Here is a 24,149-nt window from a genome sequence, read left to right on the forward strand (position 1 = left end):
TGTAACACCGGGAATAATGTAACAGAATTCAGCTCACCATACTTAAAAAAACTTAATTTACATACCTTCAGTCAATTAATCAATTTCATAAGAAGATCAAAAGATGAACACATAAATGGAATAGGGACTAGTACCTTGAATATCAGTGGCAATGATCTCTCCAGTCGTATCGCTTGGTTCAGATTCACCAGCTTCATTGACAGCTTTCACTCTGAACTTGTACTTTCTGAGTTCTTTCAAATTCGGCACCACACATTCACAGGCAGTTAGAAGTGCGTCTGGTTCATTTACTCTTTTCCAATCGGTAGTACCTTCTTCTTGCATTTCTACAATGTATCCCTTAATTGGACTGCCACCATCTTTGGCTGGGGGTTTCCATGCTAGTGAGATGCTTGACTTTGTTTTATCTTTTACCTCTGGGCAGGAAGGTGGCCCAGGTGGATCTAGTAAGAGAAAAAACACAAAGTTTTGAAGTTAATGGAATACTAGTTTTATATACTATAGCAATGTCTTACTATAAATGATCATATTTTTTTATATCTATGAGAATACAAAAATAGGAATGCCAAAAGAATAGTTCACCTTCTAGAGAAGAGAAATATCAGAAATAGTCTATTTTCATTAACATTAATGCAAAAACAAAAAAAGCAAACAAATAATTTGAATTAGAAAGACTACTCACTATCCCTAGATAGATCTGTATTCTATTTACACATGATTGGTGAAAAGCTATTTTACGTTTGCAATCACTTTGAAGAGATACTGTAATATTTAATTCACCATAAAATTAACATAAAAATAATTTCATCAATAGTTGATTAGCTGGTATCCTCTGACGAGATCGGGCGCGTTCAGGGTGGTATGGCCGTAGACAGCTGGTATCCTCTGAACACAAACTAATTTTAATGCCCTATACAGTCATTGTCTACAATAATCATATAACAATACTTTACACTTTGACAGTGGTTTTCAATTACAGAAATTCTTTTCCACTCTTCATTTTTTTTAACCATAGCGCTTCCCTCTTCAGTGCACAGTATAGTTACTTGCACACAGCACATGTTCAGTACTAGCTTGCTAAGTGAAAAATGGCTACTATTTCATTTTATACATATGATTTATATACAACTTAGAGTATTTTAATTCCTCTTTAAAACAAATACCTTAATATTTTTCTACAGAGAATTCTAATCGGATATATTATGCAGTAAATACAATTAATCATTAAGGCCATGATATTCTGATTTTTGAACTGATCTGCTCAGAGAAGTATTTTTTTCTTTTATTTGCCCCCACAGACTGTGCTTGAGAATTTTATAATTCAGTAAATATTACTAAAAAGTTAACAGTATTTTACTTTTTGTTAAACTCCTACTGGAGACTCTGATTGTTTAGTGAGGGAGACAGATTTTTAAAGTATTTAATGAGATAGCGGTTTAGTAAGGTATGGGAGCAGGGAGGAGTTTATAATCCAGGGTCATTATTATTGTGATTTCTCATAAAAATAATAGGTTTAATCCAAGAATTCAAAAACCATATGGTCTAATGTTTGTGTGCATATATGTGTGTGTGTGTGTGTACATACATATATATAGGTAGTTGTACATAGTATTTGTATATATATACACATATACATATGCACTTCAAATAGTCTCTGTAAGTATGAAACTTTTAACTTTAATAAATAAAATAGTTTGGCATAGAAAAATACAAGAAATTTAAAAGCAGAATTATCTATTTAGTGGTTTTGCCCTTTATAAATTCCAGAAATGGAAGCATACTTACATATAGGATCTCCTGCAATAGCTGGATCTGATGGTTCACTGGGAGGGCCAATTCCTACAGCATTTATTGCCATTGCTCTGAACTGGTATTTAGAGTCTTCAATTAAACGGGGAACATTAAATTCCAAAACTCCTTTAAATCCCACTTTAGTTATTGGTGCTCGGCTAACACGTGCCCAGTAGGGACTTCCTTCTTCTCTCTTCTCCAGCCAATAGCCAGTAATTGGAGAGCCGCCATTGTCCAAAGGAGGAGTCCAGCTCACTAGCATCGACCCCTTGGTGCGCTCCAAAACTTTTGGTTTTCCTGGAGGTCCAGGAACGCGATAAGGATCTTGAATGACCACTTTATCTGTTTTGCATTCATCACTGGTTCCATATTTATTCACTGCCCTGACTCGGAACTCATACTGACCATTGGGAATAAGTTTCCAGATCTAGAAATCAGATGAATAAGAACTTCTTAAAAATAATAAAGTCATGTTGATTTTTACTTATCTTAAAATTAGTTTCTTGGTAAGGAAGGCTATAAAAAGAAATAAGTCTATAAACTCAAACAAATATATAGTTTTAAAATATGTAAACTCTAATATGGAGAAAGCCTTTTTAAAAATGAGAATATGTAAATTTAATGTACCTAAGAGTAGATTTCTCGAGGAAAAGAGACTGTGTGTCATCAAATAATTGTATTTACCAAGAGGCCTTATGTGCATGATGCTAAAAACTATAACAAAATTTTTTGTGTGTGATTTTGAGTTTAATCATTAAATTTTAAGGTTATGTTAGAATGGTGTTTATTCAAGGTCTTACCCTTTTAATGTGTATAACAAAATATTTAAGAGTTTACCCCATATCTCTTCTCTACAGCAGTGTTGGTGACTTCTTCCCATTCAGTTTTCTTTCTACTTGCATCACGTTTGTCAATGACATAATGGGTGATTTCACTGCCACCATTGTCTAGAGGGGCATCCCATGTCAAATAGCAAGATTCAGCTTTAATGTCAGTAACAGCAAGATTTCTTGGTGGGGCTGGACGATCTGGAAAGGAACCAAAAGAGGAGACTGAGAGGGGAATTCTTACCAGACACTGGATTTTGTTTTGATAAAAGAAAGTATGTTACTTACCGTATACTTCAACATGAACATTTCGGTAGACTGTGCCAAGGCGATTGGAAGCCGTGATTGTGTAAGTGCCTTTGTCTTCACGAACAGCTTTGGGAATGCTAACTTCAGTCTTTGCCTCAGTTCGGGATACTTCTTCTTTGGTCATCGTTAGTGCATCAGTGGATTTTTCAATCACGGTGTCATTCTTGGACCACTCAATCTTAGGCATTGGAAGGCCTGTCACATCTGCGGGAATGTTAACAGGTTCTCCTGCCTTAACCTTGATAGTGTCTCCTCGAACAGACAAGCGCAATTTAATAGTTGGAGGCACTGCAAAAAGAAGGGAAAGAGAAAAAAAATAGCAAAGTCATAAGGATATGTGCTTAACCTATGAGTTAACAGCAATGCTGCAAATTGCATTAAAATGATTATTTTCAGATTCCACACCTTCATCATCTTGTATGACCACATTAAGAGGCAGAGATGGTTCACTTTCACCAATTTCATTGACAGCTTTGACACGGAACTCATACATTTGGTGTTCATCAAGATTGTCAACCAGAAAAGACGTGGTTGGGCAGAGCCGCTTGTTAACTCTTTCAAAGTCAGGTTTGTCGTGTCGCCGCTTTTCGATAATGTAGCCTTGGATGGGGCTGCCACCATCACTGCGGGGCTCTTTCCAGTCAAGGGTGATAGTGGACTTCGTCCTTTCTGTATATGTCAACCTCTCAGGAGATGTTGGAGGACCTTTAACCAGGAGCAAGTTGAAATGACAAGTATGAAATAAATCATATAAGAAATATTTTACTTCAAATTAATTATGTGAAAAATAAGTTTCAGTTTGGCCTAATCTTTGTAACATCCATCTTTAAAATCCTTCTCAAAACATCTCAGCTACCAGAATTATAGGCATTCATATAGGCAGAATTTTTCTTAGTAAACTTTAGCATCAAGATTATTGATTAAAAATAAAATGAGGACATGTATACTTTTTTATATTTAGCATTTTAGATATTTTCTCACTGGGGAGGCTACCAATTTTAATGAACTAGGAAAGCAGGTCTGTGACATTTTGCTTTGAATGACCAACTGAAAGCTTTCTCTTTTACTAACAGACAATGGATATATCTACTGAGCACACTTTGAGTCATGTTGCATCCAGTGTATGGTTTAAAATGGGGTGGAGGCCCTGGCTGTGGTTCAGTGGATAGGTTGTTGGCCCAGCATGTGGATGTCGCAGGTTTGATTCCCAGTCAGGGCACACAGGAGAAGTGATCATCTGCTTCTCTCTCCCCTCCATCTCTTCCTTCCTCTCCTCCTTCTATCCCTCTTCCCATCCTGTAGCCAGTGGCTCAGTTGAGCATTGGCCCAGGTTGCTTGCTGAGGATAGCTTGGTTGGTCTGAGCACGTTAATCTCAGGCATTAAAAATAGCTCAGTTCCCTAGCATCGGTCTCAGATGGGGGTTGTCAGGTAAATCTTAGTTGGGGCGCATGCAGGAGTTTGTCTCACTATCTCCCTTTCTCTCACTTAAAAATAAATAAATAAAATAAAATGGGATGAAAAGAGAATTTATGTAATGCTGCTGTAGTTTGGTATCCCGAGGGACAAAACCAAAAGAATAAGCTTTAAATGGGAAATTAGACCCAATCCACTCTTATTGACTTATTACAAGCAGAAGCAGAGCTTTGTAGTGGAAGCCCAGACCTGTTCAATCCTCTGACCCAGCCTGAGCTATAGAGAAAATTCTGAAATAAACTGTTACAGTGACCAGCATAGGATATAATTTTGTTTCTTTTTTGGGGATGTGGTGATGGTTTTGTCTAAAAATTACAGTGAGCCTGAAATTATATTGATATTATAGAAAATATAGCATTCTTAATGTTGCTAGTAGTTATTTGGTTCACCTTTCTTATTACTCTCTAGCTATATATAGATCTTGAGAAGGCTGGGAGTGTGAAGTCATAGGCTTAATGAATAAATACTATAACTAGAAACGCATAGTATTTACTTTATAAACACAACAAAAACCTTCTCTTTTACCTAGCGGATCAACTGCAAGAATTGGTCCTATTTCAACAGGAGGGCCACATCCAAACTTGTTCTTGGCAAACACACGGAACTTATACTCTTGTCCCTCAAGGAGACCTGTGATATCACATTTAGATCTGTCAGTCTCTATTGGTTGTCTCCAAGTATGCATCTTGGCATCTTTTCTTTCAATAATAAAGCCTGTGATTTCACTTCCTCCATCATCTTCTGGATCACCCCAGTTCAGCAGACACATCTTTCTGTTTGTTACGACAGGTTTTAAGTCAACAACTGGACCAGGGACATCTGAAAAAGAGAGAGAGAGAGAGAGAGAGAGAGAGAGAGAGTCAATCTAATAAGATAGTATCACTTAAGAAAATCCTATAAAAAATCTATGTAACATTCTTTACCAAAAACTTCCACCCTGACTGCTGCAGATTTGGAACCACAGTTATTGGTAGCTGTAATCACATATCTGCCATGATCTTTTCTCAATGCTTCCTTGATAATTAGTTCGGACTTGGTTCCAACATCCTCTATTACAACACGGTCTTTATCCAGCTCTCCTTCATCTATGGTCCATACTCTTGTAGGCACCGGACGGCCAGTTACCACAGCTGGAATTCGGAGTGTCTTCCCAGCCATTATTTGTATTCCAGTCGTAACAGAAACTTCTAGTTCCACAGTTGGAGGCTCTGTTGAAAGAGAATGGTCATACATTAGCTCAAGAAAGATGAAAAAAAAACCCACCCATACTGAAAAACTAGCCGTAATCTTTATCAAACAACTTTTAAGTACCTTGGGGTTCCGCCACAGTAACAGGTTGTGTTTCTCCAGGCGGTCCTTCACCTGCAGCATTGACGGCACTCACTCGAAGTTTATAATCAGCACCCTCTCGGATTTCTTTGACGGTGTACTTACGGACCTTGATCATCTTCTCTGTGCAGCGTGACCATTCATTTGTGCCAACCAGCTGCTTATCGACAAAGTAGCCAATAATTTCCCCACCACCGTTGAAAACTGGGGGTTCCCATTCTAGTTCAATAGTTGTGGAGCTTGTGTCAGCGACTCTTGGGATAGGTGGTCCAGGGGGAGCTAGAATGAATGAAGATATACAAATCAAAACTCACTGAGAGTTGTAAAATGCACAGTAGCTTACCAACCCCACTTTTCCCCCCACAGTGCATTGCATGTAAAATGGGTAAGTACTGTTTTGTGAAACAAAATTTTAAGTTATATAAAAAGAAGTTTAAAAGTTTACATTGTAACCTCAATATATGTCCATAGTCCTTGCTAGTATTTTGTTTGGTTTTTCCAGCTTTGTTGAAATATAACTGATGTATTATATAACATATTGACTATTGACATATATGTCGGTTTAGGGTGTACAACACGGTATATTGTGAAATAATTACAATAATAAGATTAGTTAGCACCTCCATCCCTTCACCCAATTACTCTTTTTGTAGTGATGATATTTAAGATTTGCTGTCTTAACAACTTTCAAGTATGTAAGAGTATTATCTATATTATATATGTTATTTAACATATATATGTTATTTATGACCACCATGTTCTACCCCACTTTCTTCTTAAGGAATTACTTACAGATTGGGTCACGTGCCGTTTTAGGATCTGAAGGAGGACTGAACTTTCCGGGTCCAGCTGCATTTTCGGCACATACTCTGAAGACATATGTGAGTCCTTCTAACAGGCCTTCGACATTGGTCTTCAAAGCATTCAGAAGGTTTCTGTTGACGCGAGACCAATGTGTACTATTAACTTCACGTTTTTCAAGCCAGTAACCCAAGATGGGACTTCCGTTATCCTTTGGTTCATTCCATGTCACTAGCATACTGTTGCTGGTAACGTCTTCCACAATGGGCTTCTCAGGGGCATCAGGTGGTTCTGATTTTTAAAAAAGGGCATATTTGAGTTAATTCCCTAGTACGGCATAAAAATTCAAATTTACAAGCTGTGACAATGTATATACAAATGCAATGATAAAAAGCAAAATTTAGATGCTAAAGAAACCTACCAAATGGATCTTTAGCTGTAAGTGGTTTTGATACACAAGGTGGTCCAGCCCCAAACCTATTTTCAGCTCTTACACGGAAGAGGTATTCTTTTCCTTCTATCAATTTTGTCACTGAATATTTGCAATGTCTGAGTGTTGAAGTGATAATAATCCATTCTGAGTCAGGTTTTGTTTTATCTTTCTTTTCCAAAGTGTAGTTTATAATTTCACTGCCACCATCATCAAGGGGTGGTTCCCATTTGCAGAGGACTGAGGTCTTTCTAACATCTTCAAATACGAAGTTGATTGGTGGTCCTGGTGTATCTAATATTTCAAAAGAGAGCCATGATTAAAACGTTGTGTAGAAAAACAGTTGCAACAGAAAATATAAATGTTAGTATGTTCTTTTACATAAAATTTTGTTTTTCCTATGTCTGTCTGTCTTTGTATCACATTAGCTAATCAATAACAAGATGGGTTGATTTCTTTTACACAGCCAGGAGAAAAAAAAATGGCAATGAGGATACCTTGCTGAAACTATTTCCCACTTCTTTTAACTGCTGCCCAAAACTTTATTTTTGTCTTACTAAAACTCTTAGATAGATTGTCATCCATTGAGAGGGGGAGTTGTAAGTACTTACCCAGCACACTGACAGTACAAGGAACTTTTGCAGTACCGTGGTCATTTTCAGCTTTGATCATATACAGGCCGTGGTCAGGTCGAAGAGAGTCTCGGACACGTAGCTGAGATTCTCCTTTTTTACTATTGTTGATACTCAAACGCTCCGTCAGAGACAGGACAAATGGTTCTTCTTCCTGAACTTCACCCTTCTTCTTCCTAACTGTGGGTGCTACTCGCTTCTTAATTTCTTCTGGTGTGATAATGCTTTCATCCTTCAGCCATGTAATAGTTGGGTAAGGCGACCCAGAAATTGTTGCATCAAGTACTATTTCATCACCTCGTTTTACTTCTAGGCTTGTTCTCATAATGACTTTAGGAGCATCTGCAATGATTAAAAACAGTAATTGTTTTTAATTCTGATAAAAATATCTGCTAAAACATTATTCTCATTTATTTTATTCTGGGAAAATACAAACTCCATTAAACAAAACTTACCAATAGGATCTACAGCTTTGGTTGGAGGAGTGGCCCTAGAAGGTTCACCAATGCCGGCAGCATTTTCTGCTCGCACACGGAATTGGTATTCTTTTCCCTCTTCAAGTCCTTTTGCTGTGTAGGTCAGAACTGGTACCAGGTGGTCATTGCATCTCTTCCACCTGTCTTCACCCTTAGCAATCTTCTCTATAATGTAACCCATAATCTTGCTCCCTCCATCAAACAAAGGTGGTTTCCATGTAATAGTCATTGCCTCAGCTGTAGGATTATTAACTTCAACATCTACGGGTGGATCAGGGGGTTCTGAAGAGCAAGAGAAAAATGGTTAATATAGAGTAGTCCATCTTCTTAAAATAAATTGCACATTAATTCCTGGCTATATTACATTCATGCCCTAACTTACGCTTTGCATCTTGAGCAATGACTGGATTTTTCAGTTCAATATATTCGCCTCCACCAATCTTGTTGACAGCTTTAACCCGGAAGAAGTATTCACCATTTGGTATGAGATCTTTTACAGTCCAGGCCAGTTTATTCTCACCAGACATGACTGGTATATACGTCCTCCTCCCAGCTTCTCTGCGTTCCAGGACATAATGAAGAACTGGGCTTCCACCATCATATTCTGGAGGTTCCCAGGTTAATTTACAAGAACTCTTGGTCACCTCACTTGCTTTAATATCTTTGCATGGTCCAGGTAAACCTATTAGAAATAAAATTTGTAATTACTGTTGTAATTTGAAAAGTCAGCACACTACTAGTATATTTTTTCTCTAAGTGGGACTATGTATTTTATTTATTTGGGTGGGATATCTTTGATGTACAGTAGTGTCCCTATACTGCAGGCCCTTTAGTATCCTTGGCCCCCAACTACTAAATTCGAGTAGCTCTTCCTGAATCTTTGTTCCATAAAAATGGTTCCTAAATTTCCAAACACGATCAGTCTGTGTGGGAGGAGGGGGCGGAAAATGTCACTACTTCTGGTGAGAACACTATGAATAAAATGTAAATACAATTAACAAAGGAATATTGGTTATGTTAATATTCTTTGGGTATGCTATATTGCCTCTTTACAATCGTTTTGCTTCTCATTGGAAGAAATTAATCTAAAAGGACATTTAGTTTACAAATGGCCAATTCATGAAGCCATTTATACTTTAATTGAAAAATTAACTGATTTTCCCAACATGTGGAGAATGTTTGGTGTTTTATCAAAGAATGCTTACCTATGACTTTGACATTGACTGAGGCTGTTGCCGAGCCGAGATTATTCTCCACTGTAATGGTATAAACTCCAGCATCTGCATGGACACTCTTGGGAACTTCAAGGAGTGCAGAGATGTGATCACTCTTCATCGTTAATCTATCACTTGCTTTAACTTCTTTGCCATCTTTATGCCAACTAACGGTTGGAACTGGGACAGCTCTGAAGGGAACAGGGATGCTTAATTTTTCACCTTCAATAACAACAATGTCATGAGTCTCCAGATCAATTGTTGGCTTGCCTGTAAGACATAATCCAAAAGAAGATGGAAGAGTATGTCCAAATGCAATGCACGAGTAAAGCCTGTCCTATTAATTATAAAAGAAACTGTGTTCTTACAGTCTGGGTCTTTGGCAACCACATTTTCAGAGATTTCGGATGGCTCACTGACACCCACGGCATTGACAGCTCTCACTCGCAGGACGTACTCCTTGTCAGGAACAACGCCTTCATCAACCTTGAATTTCAAATCTTTTATGGGGCGAGAATTAACTCGCATCCATTTCTCAGTGCCTACTGGACACATTTCAACATGGTATCCTATGATAGGGCTTCCGCCATTTTTCTCTGGAGGCTTCCAAGCAATGGCGATGTGTTTTCTTCCAGCATCAGTCACATGCAGGTCAAGGGGAGGTGAAGGAGGATCTGGAAAAAGAGTGAAACATTCTCATCCACAACTATCTCATCATTATGCTCTAGTCCAGTGGCTTTCAACCTTTTTACACTTGGGGACTGGTGAAAATAGGAAAGTTAGTTCAGGGACTGCTAAGGTAGAAATCATCCTGAGCATAAGCGAATTCAACTAAGATCATTGGGTTTATAATCCTCGTACGTACTACATTAGGGTGGTTAACTCTTTCATGGACCAGCACAAAATTTCTGATGGAATGGCTCTGGTTTGCATTCCAACAATTGAGAAACAGTGCTCTAGACAATATTCTATGCATAGTCAGCACCACTTACTTGTTGGATCTTCAATCGACAGGATTTCTGTGGGTTCGCTTGGGTGACCAACTCCAGCTTCATTTTCTGCCCGAACCTGAAACTGGACTTCTGTGCCTTCAATGACATCAGTTACTCTGAAGTTACAGTCAGGTCCTGAGGTCTTTCCAGCTTTCACCCAACGGGTACCTAACTTTTCTTTCTTCTCAATGATATATCTGTTGAAATAACAAAGCATTTCATTAGCATTAATAGAAAAAAACAAAGTTAAGAATTTTCAGCCATTTGTAAATTACTCCTTATGCATTAATTAGAAAGTCCACCTTTGTATTGGTCTTCCACCATCATTTTTAGGTGGTTCCCACTTCAGGTCAACATGTCGTTTTGTTACATCAACAACTGTCAGAGCATAGGGCGGTCCAGGGGTGGCTGAAAACAAAATATTCAGTGGTTAGAAAAACCAGAGGGAACAGTGATAATCCACTACAAATGGGGAGTCATAAGGATTTGGAGAGCATACTAAAGGTGTCTTTGGCCAGGACGGAGTCCTCAATTTCACAGTAGTCACTTTGTCCTACAGCATTTTCTGCAGCAACTCGGAACACATATAAAGCGCCCTCTGTCAGTGGGGTTACTGTGCACTTGGTGTCCTTGACAGTGGTGTCTACTGTTTGCCAGCCTTTTCGCCTCACGTCTCTCTTTTCCACGATGTAGTTGGTGATGGGGGATCCTCCATCTTTCTCAGGAACTGTCCACTTTAGGTCTGCTGTATTTTTTGTGATATTAATAACTTCAAGCCAGCGAGGTGGTGATGGAGGATCTAAAGAAGAATAAAAAAACAAATTTAATGTTTTATTGCCCAATATTCAGTTTTTACTAAATTTTCTGGTAGTCACTAAGAAATCATAGAGCAAAGATGAAATAATCTAGTAATGAGTTTTTCATATTTTCTCATAATATAGTTCTCAGATATACTTTAGAAGAATTTATATTCCTAAACATCAAAAATTACTTACATAGCTTCTCCCGACAAAGCACAGGGTCACTGGGTTCACTGGGTTCACTTTCCCCGGCCTTGTTCACAGCTCTAACTCGGAATGAGTATTCCTGCCCTTCCATGAGCCCCGGGAGCAAATGCTGAGAGGTGGGAACTCCTTCAGCCACTCGAACCCACTCATCTGTCCCAGTCTTTAGCATTTCAATGACATAAGACTCAATCTTTGCCCCTCCGTCGTGTTCTGGCTTTGTCCAAGTCAATGTTAATGATGTTTTGCCTACATCTTTCACAGTTGGTTTTCCAGGGGGCCATGGAGGATCTGCAAGCCAATGAAATGAAATTATTCAGGTTTGTCAAAAATAAGGTTATATAAGTTTCAAAAGGAATAACAAGAAATATATAAATAATACCAATGGGATCCTTTATTAAGATTGGTTCAGTCGATCTACTTGGTTTTCCAGGTCCAGCAAGATTTTCAGCCAACACACGGAATCTATATTTCTTCTTATTGGTGAGACCTTTCACTCTGAAATGGGAACAAAGTGCCAATTGAATGCCATGATAAGAAGTGGAAACCTCTGTTTTACATAGAGGAGGCTACTTTATTAAATTTTCAAAAACTTATTTAGAAATTTTACTGAAAATATTCCAATATAAATTTAAAGTTGCTTTTCAACTGTCACACAATTTAGTCTTAGCTAAAATGTAGAACCTAATTATAATATTGTAATAATGATCATTATCTTAATATACTAGAAGACCAAACACTTGGAAACATCCAGAAAGTTAATATTTTTTAGCAAATTATGAAATGTGGCCTTGGATGGAACTTATATTAATTTTTGAAATTATGTGGTTGTGGAAGTCCTGGCTTTGATTCCCAGTAGGGCACATGGGAGAAGTGAGCATCTTTTTCCTCTGTACCTCCCCCTTCTTTCTATCTCTCTCTTCCCCTCCTGCAGCCATGGCTCATTCAAGCAAGTTGGCCTCAGATGCTGAAGATGGCACCATGGCCTCGCCTCAGGCACTAAAATAGCTTGGTTGCCAAGCAATGGAGCAGCGGCCCCAGATGGGTAGAACATTGCTCCCTAGTGGGCTTGCTGGGTGTATCCCAGTTGGGGCGCATGTGGGAGTCTGTCTCTCTGCCTCCCTGCCTCTCACTTAATAATAAAAAAAGAAATTATGTGCTAATGGGAAATATAAGTAAAAATAATTTAAAAATTTTAGTAATATATAATCATGTATAATCAAAAGAAATACTAAAAAATGAAAATTGATGGAGATTTTGGGCATACCTGTATGTTGTATCCTTTACTGGCATTTTATTGCATCGAACCCATTTATCAGTATCAGGATCTAATCTTTCAACCCAGTATCCAGTGATTGGGCTGCCACCATCATCATCTGGCTCGCACCATGTAAGAGTCACTGCATCTTTAGTGATATCAGAAGGTTCTAGGCGAGTTGGAGGTCCAGGTGGATCTATAGACAGGATAATGATATGTGTTATATGTCCTATATATAAATATGACACTTAAAATCCAAGTTTGATACAAGCATCCTTTTTAAGCCCCTCCTCCCAACTAATTAATGAGAAACTTACCAAACTGAAATTTGGCTGTTATTGGAGCGGCTTGAGCTGGCTCACCAACACCATACATGTTTTCTGCAGCAACTCTGAAGATGTATTCTTTATTGGGTATTAATTTGGTGGCTTTGAAGCTTGTATCCTTGACAGTAGATGAGAGCTTGTGCCATACTTCACTGTCTGTCGCTTTTTTCTCCACAACATAGTTTGTGACTTTAGATCCACCATCGTCTCGTGGGGGGTTCCATGTCAGAAGACATGACTCGTTAGTCACATCTGTGATGTCAAAAGCAGCCGGTGGTCCGGGCTTATCTGTGGATGACATTACACAGGCAGAAAGATAAAAAACATTTAAAAGATGTTTCATTTTAAAAGGTAGCTCTAACAAGTTTGCCTATTTTTAAAAATGAGAGCCTCCCTACCTAGGACATTCACTTCCACCACAGCGGTGGCCCGACCACAGACGTTCACAGCCTCGATGATGTATGTACCAGTGTCGCTTCTCAAACTATCAACGATAGTCACTGTGGATTTCCTAGGCACATTTTCAATGGTGATTCTTTTGTCTGGCTTCAGAACTATATCAGCCTTCGTCCAAGTTATCTGAGGTTCAGGTTTTCCAGTGACCGTGGCAGGAAGTTCAATCTTAGTTCCTGCTTTTACAGTGAGGCCGGCAAGGAGCTTCACGTCGAGGAAAATTTCTGGAGCCTCTGAATTAGAAAAAGATTATTTACGATGTTAGCAAGTTCAGCAGAGTAAAGTCAGAGGTCTGGTTGCTAGAACAAACTAAGAAACAAAAACAAAAATAAATACCCTGCGTGTCCACAGCCTGGATTTCATCCGTGGGTTTGCTGGGTTTGCTAGCACCTAGCCGGTTCAAGGCCTTGACGCGGTAGGCGTACCATTTGCCTTCTTCAAGACCTGTTACTTCCATTCTTTCAGAAAACAAAATAGGATATTTCACTAAAATGCACATAATCTGTTCTACTGTGTAGTGTTCATAATATTTCCAAAATGCATATTCCTGATCTAACAGTATTCTTTTAGTCAATTCTGGATTGCTTTAGTATTGTAACTAAAGAAAATCTTGAGTATGGAGTAAGTTCAGCAGTGCACTTTTTAAAATTAGGCACCACAGGGGGTCCTCAGTGGGAAAAAACTTAATATTTAGATTTTCCCAAAAGAAAGCTCATTTTATTTATTTATTTATTTGCTTATTTATTTATTTATTTATTTATTTATTCATCTTCCCTCTTATTGAGAAAGCTCATTTTAATAAGAGTAAACATTTATTCTTGTGCCAAATAATTTAAAACATACTTTGTTTCTGGAACTGGTTCTCCACAGGCAACCCATCGATCAGAACCACGTGGACATTTTTCAACTAAATATCCTTTGATTCGTGAACCACCATCATGTTTAGGTGGATCCCATGTTAGGAAGATGCTCTTGGCTGTTGGATCTCTCCATTTAACGTTCTCTGGTGGGTCAGGTACCGCTATGACATTTCAAAGAGAGTCAGTCTTAGATAGGCCATCTATGAAATCATCATATTGACAACCTGTGCCTTTACCCCATACTTTCAACCCCAAATCTAGAAGCTTGAAACAGGTAACAAGAGGCTAAGTGAGAAATCTTAAAGAGTGTACTCACTTGCAGGAGCTGACATATTTATAGGTTCATCGACATACGCAGGTTCTCCAGGGCCACACTTGTTACGAGCACAGACTTTAAATAAATATTCTTTTCCTTGAACAAGATCAGGAACTGTGAATTCTAAGTCAGTCACAAAGTCCATAACCTGGGACAAAGAAATATAGTTAATTAGTTGTTTCCCAAAAATGCTTTGTCCAAGTCAAAAAAATTCTTTTTAACCATGAGCAGGGATACAAATGGAAGCTGTTCTCAATGCTAAGGACTATTTATTTAATATTAGGGAAAATTTGCAAAGTAGGACGCTAAATTTTTGATCCTTAATATAAGGTGAAGCTGTTTCAGTTTGACACACTGAGAAGGTGGCAAATAAGGAGTTGATTTTTCTTCTGCCAGCTTGGTTATTAGAAATATGATTTTAAATCAAGGCGAAAGTATTAACGAGGAGAAAAAATTGGCAGATTAGACCAACTAGGGTAATCTAGTAGACTGAGAAGAAGTTATGACCATCAGGGAGTTAAGTACTTAATATTCTCAGAACAGCTTACAGCATAATAAGGGCATAGTGGGTACCTATCAGGTACTAAGTAAGTAGTTAAGCTGTTTTTTGTTTTATTTTTTTCTTATTTTTTAACAAACTTAGTTGAAACTTTGATAAGGCTCACAAAATGAGGCAATTATATAAAATCTTGGTTGAACTACCTTAGGAAGCATTAGCATCAATGCATTTATAAAAGCATTTTTAGCACGGTAAAAGTAAGACATAAAAACTTTTCATGGCATCCCAGAATTCTGAGATTCCCCATTCTCTCTTCTGAAGTTAGTGCATCACTACTAAAAACTCACTTTAGTCCATGTTTTCCGACTGACTTCTCGCTTTTCGACAACATATCCCGTTAGTGGACTTCCTCCATCATCGTCTGGTGGTTCCCAAGTCAAATGGACTGAGTCCTTGGTTATGTCACCAAACTTCAGTTCTTTGGGTGCACTTGGGGGAGCTGAATAAATGCAGTCAGAAGTCAGTATCATAAATAGTTTGAACCAAGATTTGCTAATTCTGTTAAGTCACTTTAGGTAATAAAAGTTTAACTCTTTACCAATCACATTGACATCAATTTCCCCAGAAATTGCCTTCACAGGATTTTCCAGTTTCAGGGTATAAATGCCCTTGTCTGGACGTTCACTTGGAGAAATGACGAGTTCGGCATAGGCTGATAAGGTTTTCATTTTCACACGATCTCCTTCTTCTAGTACGTTTTCTCCTAGAGACCAGGTTGCAGTTGGCCTTGGATAGCCTGTACTTGGAACCAGGATCTTGATAGGATTCGGGACAATGATTTCTAGACCATCTTTAAATGCACTCAAATCCATTGTTGGTTCAACTACCAAAAAAGAAGAAATAATGAGTTCCTAGTACTATATTTAAGTCCCTTATATTACAAAGTAGTTATGTGCTATTTCCAAATCTAAAAAAAATAAAAAAAGAAATATATCCATTTACCAAAAGTATCATCAGCAGTTAGAGGACCAAGAATTTCAGATGGATCTGAAACACCAGCTTCATTTTCTGCAGATACTCGATACAAATATTTATTTCCTTTTTGTAATCCAGTAACCTAAAATTATGAATCAATATTTGTAAAAAACATATACATTTAAGTCCATGATCATACCCTAAATATTGTTTTTAGATGCAAATGACCTACCTTGTAGGTGAGTTCAGGGACCAGTCTCATATTGCAACGGATCCAGTTATCCTTCCCTTCTTCACATCGCTCTATTATGTAGCCCAGGATCGGGCTTCCTCCATCTTTCAGAGGAGGCTCCCATGTGAGCTGAACTGATGACTGAGTCTGATCTGAGGAATTTAGGTTCACAGGAGGACTTGGTCTCTCTGCAATGGAAGAGTTGGAGCATACCATTTAATTCAGTGACAACTTATTAAGAATGCTGTAATCATTTCTACCATTCCCATTAAGATAACGATTTACTGAATTCATTCAATAAAACTAAGAGGCACAGTTTACGTTTTTTGATTTTCAAATTTTTCTGATGTTCTATCTGTTCATTAATTTTTATTTAATTTGATTTTTTAAATTGATAGGCTTAATTTTGGGATTTCATGAAAGAGTTATTTCCTTTTTTTTTTTTTGGATGGGCTTACCAATTGGATCAGTAACTTTGATGAAGGGTGTGGCTGCACTTGGTTTTCCAACTCCAATTCGGTTTTGCGCTCTGATCCGGAAACTATACTCCTGTCCTTCCACTACATCAGTGACAGTTGCCGATAGGTCTTCAGCTCTTACTGTCATAGCAGTGTCCCATCTGATAGAAGTTTTATCTCTTAATTCAATGACGTAGTTTGTGATCTCAGCACCTCCATCATACTCTGGTGGTTCCCATGTCAGCGAGACACCAAATTTATTCACATCTGTGATGGTTACATTCAGAGGAGGGCCTGGAACATCTGGATTTTGTCAGAGAACAAAACATGGGCTTTGGGTTATATCAGGGATGAAAGCAAAGATTAATAAGTCTGCAATTTATTTTCTAAAGTCTTACCATATTTGCTCTTTGCTTCCACAGGATTGTCAGTTTCCACTGGTTCACCAGTGCCAACTCTGTTTCTTGCACTCACACGGAATAGATACTCGACTCCTCCTTTTTGTAGTCCAGTGACAGTAAACTCACAACTGTCTGCACGGTCAGTGGCCAGCACCCATGTCTTTCTCTTGATGTCACGTCTTTCAACAACATAACCTATGATTTTGCTTCCCCCGTCAGTTAATGGTTCTTCCCAAGCGAGGCCTACTTCACCATCAAATGTTTCTGTCACTTCTAAGTTTCGTACTGGACCAGGAACATCTGAAATTCAAATATAAAAAATTTTTTTAGTGTGTTACCATGCTTTTAGTCATGCTTTGCCAATTAAGTCCAAGTGACTCAAGGGCTTACCAATGACTCGTAAATTGATGAACGCTTCTGCTTTCCCATGTTTGTTCTGAAGCACAACTTTATACCTTCCTTTGTCCTCCTTTTTGGCTTCTAAAATTCTGAAAGAAGTTTGTTCAGCTGTAGTATCAACAGTTTTTGAGGACAGAGCTTCATTATCTCTAAACCACTCAGCTTCTGCTTTGGGGTAGGCATCATAGGGCACCACCATTGTCAGAGGCTGGCCAACATCAACCACAAGGTCTTGATCAGCTGTCTTGATTTTAGGTGCAGCTAGTGAGAAAAATAACATGTGAATGCATATGAGTTATTTATTGTAGTTTGGCTATACCACAGCTTCTTTACTTTGCATTTCTTGGCAAATATTGGTTACATAACCTTAGAAGTATATACCTTAGTAACTTTCCAGCAGAGAATACTGAGTTCAGTGTTCTCATATTGCAAAATATCAGATTGGAGAACAGAGAATTAATGATGACATAAAACCATAAAATCTCTATTCTTTGCTAAAAATAATAACAGAGGACTAAATATAGTTTATAACATATTTAAAAAAAATAAAGTGGGCATCTCACACATAGTTCAAAACAAACCAGACAAACTTTTTCTTATGTACAAGAGGTACATTTATGGCTTTTTTCATGACAACAACCTATAAGGATGTCTTGGAAGCTTAGGTTCAAGATAAGAACAGATCTAAGAGGCCCCACAGTGGTTTGGAAAGTAAAAATCTAAAAATAAAGGAAAGGGACTTACCTGCCAGTTCAAGCTTAGCTCTGGCTTCTTTGTCTTTGGCAATAAATCTGTATTCACCCTGGTCACGGGGCCTAATATCACAGACCTGTAGCCTGTGTATCTTTCCTTCACTCATCATCTGGTGTTTGTCACCCTGGACAATAATCATGTTATTTCTCAGCCACTGAACTTCCACCTTATCTTTGTTGAGCTCGGCAAGAAAGATGACATCAGTACCAGGGGCTTCAAGAATATCTTGGGGAGGCCTGATGATCTCAACAGGGATTTCTGAAAAAGAAAATGTAAAACATATACAGATAAGTTTGTATTTGGATTAACAACTTTTAAAAACTGATACGAATGTTAAAATGGTCCTTTCATGAAATAAGAAGTACCTTCCACAAAAAGTCTAGCTCGTGACTTCCTGTCTTCTACTCCACAAGAATATTCACATTCATCATCCAACCTGCAATCTTTTATAACGAGTCTATGAACACTTCCATCTTTTTCAAATTTGTATCTAAAAGAAGAGGTTGAATGACTGATTAGTTTGCACAATGACCATTATATTGTCAAAACTGTATCTATAGCTACAGAAATAGAGATTAAGAAGCTTTTGCTTACTTTTTGCCTTCTCTGATTTCTCTCCCATTTCTGTACCATTTTACATTTGCTTTCTCTCTGGAGAGCTGGCAAGAAAAGACAGCATCATCAAACTCAGTGACTGTCTGGTCTTCCAAGTGTTCCACAAATTCTGTAGGAGCTTCTACGATAAGAAGCTCAGCAACAGATTTATCTTGTCCAGCAGTGACGATGTATTCACCCTCATCTGGGAAGCCGCTGTCTTTAATGATTAGAGAGTGCTTATATTTATCTATTCTGTATAAAACACGGTTATCAAAAGTCACTTCTTCTCCATTTCTGGTCCACTTTAGTGTTACATTGAGACGATTGACCTTGCACCAGAATGTGACAGATTTCTTTTCCATTGTTTCAATATCTTTAAGAGGCTCAACAATTCTGAGGTCTTCCTCTGTTGTAAAGAAGAATAATGTTGATTTTAATTGCTTTCATAATGGAAATTAATTTTTAAAATCACTAATGCCACGTAAGTGCCTTACCTTCCACTGTTAGATTGGCTGCACTCTTAACATTTTCACCTCTATGATTGGTCAGTGATACACTATAGTTGGCTTGATCATCTAATCGTGCATCTCTAATTCTGAGGGTGTAGACCAGGTCTTTCTGGAGGATAATGTATTTTGAACTATCAAATATGGCTTCTTCATTTCTGAACCATTTGGCTTTTGCACCTTCTGTATTGACTTCACAGTTGAAGACGACTTCTTGCTGTTCTTTCACACGGGTGTCCTTAAGAGGAACTATGATCTTGAGTTTTTCTAAAAGCAACCAACAAGACTTTATAGGATGAAGAAGGACCAAAGATACAAATGTGAGTAAACAGTAGAAGCAAAAACAAACTTACCAATTACTGTCAAGTGAGCTGCAGCTCTGGCGGCCCCAACCATGACTACATGAGTGCCCATATCTTGTAATGTGGCATCTTTCACAACCAGAATCCTCTTTTTGCCATCAGCAATAATGTCATATTTGTCTCCAGATTCAAGTGTCTTATCATCCCTCTTCCACTGGACTTCAAAGCTTTCCTTTGATATAGTGCAAACAAATTCAGCCTTTTCTCCTTCAAGGACTTCAAGGTTTTGGGGCTTTGAGATAAATTCAGCAGCAAGTTCTGGAAAGAAAATATTTCAAGACATATTGAAAACTTTAGCATTTGTATCTTTAATGAAACAAGAATAAATATCTAAGAATAAAATACTATTCATAGTAATTTTCATACCATGTACTTTGACTTTGCTGTCGGTTCGAGAACTTGGGAGCCGGCAGTTGTAGCTGCCAGCATCCTCCAGTTGGGCATTCTGTATGACCAAGATTCTCTTTCGTCCATCAGTAAGTATTTCGTATCTTCCTGTTTCAATGATCTCTTCATCCCCTTTGTACCAGATCACTTCTGCTCCAGGCTTGGAGACTTCACAAACCAGTTTTATTGTGTCTGTTTCACTAACTTCAATGTTGGCAAGATTTTTTGTAAAGACAGCTTCTTCTTCTGCAAGAAGAAAAATAAATAAAAAAGAAAGCATTGAGCTACAACAGCAATTCTGATTTTTTCCCCAACACATAAACTTCTGCAAAGAAAGCCTTACCCAGTACTGTCAGCACGCCGGAAGTGCGCGCCGTCCTCACTTCACAGGAGTATTCTGCTTCGTCATCCAGCAGACATTTGTTGATGACAAGAATGCGTACTGCTCCCTTAGATATGATGTCATATTTTTTGCCCTTTTTAATTTCAGCACCATCCTTGAACCACTGAACCTATATTTAAGATAAATAAATACCTTTATCAGAATTTCTTGTTGGTCCTTCACATATGTATCCTCAAGAGGAAATATGATTCTGAGTTTTTCTAAAAGCAACCAACAAGGCTTTAGATTGTGAAGAACCAAAGTGGCAAATATAAATACAACTCAACTCCCAAAAGTAGGTCAACTGTAATTGTAAAATAGATTTTAAAAATAAGCAGGAACAAACTTCTTCAATTACTGGTAAGTGAGCTGCTGTGATTTTATGAAAAATAATGGAATCATATAAGTTTAGAGCCAGAGGAGACTTTAGACATCATATAGACCAATTCCTTTGTTTTCCAGACATGTAAACTGAGATTTAAATGATAATTAATGGCAAACAGGAGTACTAAGTTGAGACATATGAAGTTGATGATATTTGTTTTTAACCTAAGAAAATAGCAATTTTATATGGTTCAAACTAACAATGTCTAAAACTCCCGACTGTATGTCCAGTATTTTTCAAGTAATAGTAAATGGATAATACTAAAAAGAGAACACTTAAATCAAGTGTGTATTTCATACTAAAGTAATAATCTTTAAGTTAAAAGTAGAATGATTATCAGAGATAGGAAAAATTAACAACCCCCCCGCCCCTGCCGCCCACTTTGGCTAACCCAAAAGAATAAATAAAACTATCTAACAATATAAGATAGCAACTACATAATCACAGACCTTCTCATTTTCTCGGGAAATTTCACACTCAAACCGAGCCATTTCTTTTTCTTTAACTTGAAGATCAGTGAGTGGTCTTAAGAATTCCACATGAGGAGCTGCAAGAAAAGATCATCAGAATTCAATGTTTACTAGAAAATTACTCTGATATTACTGTGGTACATACTAAGAAAAAGTGAGTCATTTAAATGGTTTTTTCCATCTTAATAGGCTAAAACTGATTTTGAAATAACTTGTAGCTGCCCTTCAGGTATGATACTTTACTTTTTATATATCTCTGTAGTTTTCATAAAATAATGTGGTGTATTATAGGTCCAACTAATTATATCTATCTATCTATCTATCTATCTATCTATCTATCTATCATCTCTCTATTACTAGCTCAGTTTTTCTGAATGATAGCTGGAGGAATAATTCCCACTGATACTCTCAAGAGTTGTGAGTTGATACTTGTTGAAGGAGACACAAATAGCAAAGAAACATTTAATGCAGCAAGCATAATCTTTGAGAAATTAGAAGAATTCAATAATAATACAGCTTGAAGCACTATGACCAATCTTGTCCATGGCAGAAAGGCATGAATCAACAATAGAAATAGCATATATTCAGCTTCAAAGATGGCACATAAAATCTATTAGTGTGACAAAGCAATGTATTTTGTATGGAAGGGTCATTTTTAAAAAAATCTCTATTTCATAGATCTCCAGAATTAAGTCAGTGCATGTACAGAATTGGAGAGCTGACCCCTTGCCCTTCCTTCTTTTAGGGCTCCTTGTGAGTCCTCTTGATCAATGGTATTCTGAGACATAATACTGGCGAATAGGCTTAAAGATATTATAGGCTCATTGGAGCTTAGCCTTCACGGATTAGAGACAAAACAGATGACAAACAGAAGGAGGAGACCCAAGAACCTACTCGGCCACAGGCTACACGAGAACAACCACACAGTGGAAAGAATAAAACGGTACAAGATGCATGGAGGAACAATCAAAGCCACTATTTTGTAGCTGTTGACAGAAGAGAAGCAACTAAATCAAACAACAAGTATTGCACAAAAATATACATTGAATGTTATCACTGGAAAATTAATTGAATGAAAAACTGAACTAGCATGTGGCATTTTGTACAAAGACGTTTCTTTTCACCAGAGGAAGAAGTAATGCTAAAAACCATGGGAGGACTCTTCATTCACAGCACTCAAAGAATGCAGGCTTCTCTCCATCTTCTTTCCCATCCTTATTCTCAGAGAAAGCTCATGTGAGTGGGCTTTATCACAGTACAGCAGACCTCAAGCCTGCTCCTAGTCAAAGGGAAATCTCATGCTCCTTCTCTAGTGGGTGCCCATACTCAAGGATTCATTTTCCTTCCAAGTAGAAATTGCTTTTATTTTATTTTCCTTTTTTAAAAAATCATAGCTCCCTTATTGTCTTTTTTATTCTTTTCGTTCTCATCTGGATGAGGATATTCCCACAGTAGGTTTATCTCATGTAGACAAAGAGCACATCTGCTCATTACTCAGTGAGAAGCATGTCTGTCCTTTATCAGACCAGACATATCAGAAAGACTGTTTTTTAAACACATAAAGGATCAGGTTATGTCAGTTTTAATATTATAAGTTGCTAAGAAATGCTGTTAGGTCAAGAAGGGCATGCAAAAAGTTGTGGGGTTTTTATTTTTTGTTGTTTTTTGTTTTGTTATCAAAGAGTTGCAAATGTAAAGTCCTGTGTAAGAAGAGTACTTACGCACGACATTCAGGTTACAGGAAGTCTTAAAATCCTTCGCATCACAAGTATATGTTTTAATATCTTCTGGGGTACAGCCATGTATGATAAGTTTTCTGACCCTGCCATCAGCAACAATTTCATATTTCTTGCTTTTGAGAATTTCTGTACCATTTTTGAACCATTTCACCTTAGCATTTTCTCTGGATACTTCACACTCCAATACTGCAGTGGCTTGTTCTTCGACCGTCTGGTCCTCAAGAGGCTTAGTGAATTCAACTGGGGGTTCTGAAAGAATCATATTAATTAGCCAAGGCATTTCTCCCTTCCTTCTGGAAGAATTTCAGGACCTCCTCAACTTTCCTCTTGTATCTCCAGGGTTTTTCTATTTTTAAGTTTCATTTCTAAGATTTGATTCCACATAAATGTTTTCCTCTAATAATGTTTTCCTCTAACAAATTCATCATTATTTGTACATACAGAGAAAGCATTTTTTAAAAATATGAAACACCAAGGAAATAATAGCCAACTCTTGGTTAATAAAGTGATAGATATCTAGTTTGATAATAATTATTCCTCCAGGTGTTTATTGAATGCAATAAAAACAGTGGGGATAGAAAGAGGAACTAAAGCCTATGCTAGTCAATTTTGACTAAGAAAAATAGTCTGTGAACTATTGAATTAGGCCAAAGAGTAAAAATAGACTTTTGAATATTTGATGAATTTTAATTACCTATGCTACTCAACATATAAAGATTAAAGATAAATGAAAGTTGGCATTATTTATGAATAAATATACATAAAACAAACCCTTATAATTACCTTTCACAAAGAGGTTGGCTTGAGTTTTGAAACCTTTTGCTGTTAGTTGAACCTCTCCAGCATCTTCTAACTTTACATCCCTCAGAGTGAGTGTATGAACTTTTCCTTCTGAACGTGTGACTACCTAGTTATTGAAAAAATGTGCAGTTTAAGAATATTTGAAACAGCTATCCTATATATATATATATAATATATATATATATATATATTTAATTCATTTAGGTAAACAATTTGAAATAGTACTTTCCAAGTTGTTTTATAATCCTATATAGCACATATGAGCTTGAAAACAATTTTAACTAATAGTCTGGAATCTTTAAGGAAATTTT

General features: G+C 37.4%; 1 protein-coding gene across 1 annotated transcript in view; it reads right to left on the bottom strand.

The window, feature by feature from the left end:
• The window catches only part of TTN (titin), a 284,284-nt gene that overhangs the window by 75,881 nt on the left and 184,254 nt on the right, over positions 1-24,149 (bottom strand). Inside the window, exons 191-233 of the mRNA XM_066346291.1 lie at positions 23,821-23,944; positions 23,020-23,286; positions 21,278-21,375; positions 20,405-20,573; positions 20,041-20,307; positions 19,666-19,932; positions 19,301-19,579; positions 18,804-19,212; positions 18,575-18,699; positions 18,201-18,467; positions 17,448-17,717; positions 17,055-17,357; positions 16,657-16,959; positions 16,199-16,386; positions 15,994-16,108; positions 15,590-15,874; positions 15,339-15,490; positions 14,493-14,640; positions 14,160-14,337; positions 13,653-13,774; positions 13,262-13,549; positions 12,855-13,151; positions 12,547-12,733; positions 11,662-11,777; positions 11,271-11,570; positions 10,775-11,074; positions 10,578-10,683; positions 10,276-10,472; positions 9,652-9,957; positions 9,275-9,553; positions 8,452-8,751; positions 8,049-8,351; positions 7,573-7,935; positions 6,953-7,255; positions 6,523-6,822; positions 5,713-6,009; positions 5,325-5,609; positions 4,927-5,220; positions 3,333-3,632; positions 2,907-3,215; positions 2,629-2,819; positions 1,786-2,218; positions 135-443 (exon numbers count right to left, since the gene is read on the bottom strand). Coding sequence (XP_066202388.1) covers positions 135-443; positions 1,786-2,218; positions 2,629-2,819; positions 2,907-3,215; positions 3,333-3,632; positions 4,927-5,220; positions 5,325-5,609; positions 5,713-6,009; positions 6,523-6,822; positions 6,953-7,255; positions 7,573-7,935; positions 8,049-8,351; positions 8,452-8,751; positions 9,275-9,553; positions 9,652-9,957; positions 10,276-10,472; positions 10,578-10,683; positions 10,775-11,074; positions 11,271-11,570; positions 11,662-11,777; positions 12,547-12,733; positions 12,855-13,151; positions 13,262-13,549; positions 13,653-13,774; positions 14,160-14,337; positions 14,493-14,640; positions 15,339-15,490; positions 15,590-15,874; positions 15,994-16,108; positions 16,199-16,386; positions 16,657-16,959; positions 17,055-17,357; positions 17,448-17,717; positions 18,201-18,467; positions 18,575-18,699; positions 18,804-19,212; positions 19,301-19,579; positions 19,666-19,932; positions 20,041-20,307; positions 20,405-20,573; positions 21,278-21,375; positions 23,020-23,286; positions 23,821-23,944 — 10,699 coding nt within the window. The remainder of the gene's footprint in view (positions 1-134; positions 444-1,785; positions 2,219-2,628; positions 2,820-2,906; positions 3,216-3,332; positions 3,633-4,926; positions 5,221-5,324; positions 5,610-5,712; positions 6,010-6,522; positions 6,823-6,952; positions 7,256-7,572; positions 7,936-8,048; positions 8,352-8,451; positions 8,752-9,274; positions 9,554-9,651; positions 9,958-10,275; positions 10,473-10,577; positions 10,684-10,774; positions 11,075-11,270; positions 11,571-11,661; positions 11,778-12,546; positions 12,734-12,854; positions 13,152-13,261; positions 13,550-13,652; positions 13,775-14,159; positions 14,338-14,492; positions 14,641-15,338; positions 15,491-15,589; positions 15,875-15,993; positions 16,109-16,198; positions 16,387-16,656; positions 16,960-17,054; positions 17,358-17,447; positions 17,718-18,200; positions 18,468-18,574; positions 18,700-18,803; positions 19,213-19,300; positions 19,580-19,665; positions 19,933-20,040; positions 20,308-20,404; positions 20,574-21,277; positions 21,376-23,019; positions 23,287-23,820; positions 23,945-24,149) is intronic.

This window comes from Saccopteryx leptura, chromosome 7 (genome assembly GCF_036850995.1).
Source record: "Saccopteryx leptura isolate mSacLep1 chromosome 7, mSacLep1_pri_phased_curated, whole genome shotgun sequence".
Classification (NCBI taxonomy): domain Eukaryota; kingdom Metazoa; phylum Chordata; class Mammalia; order Chiroptera; family Emballonuridae; genus Saccopteryx; species Saccopteryx leptura.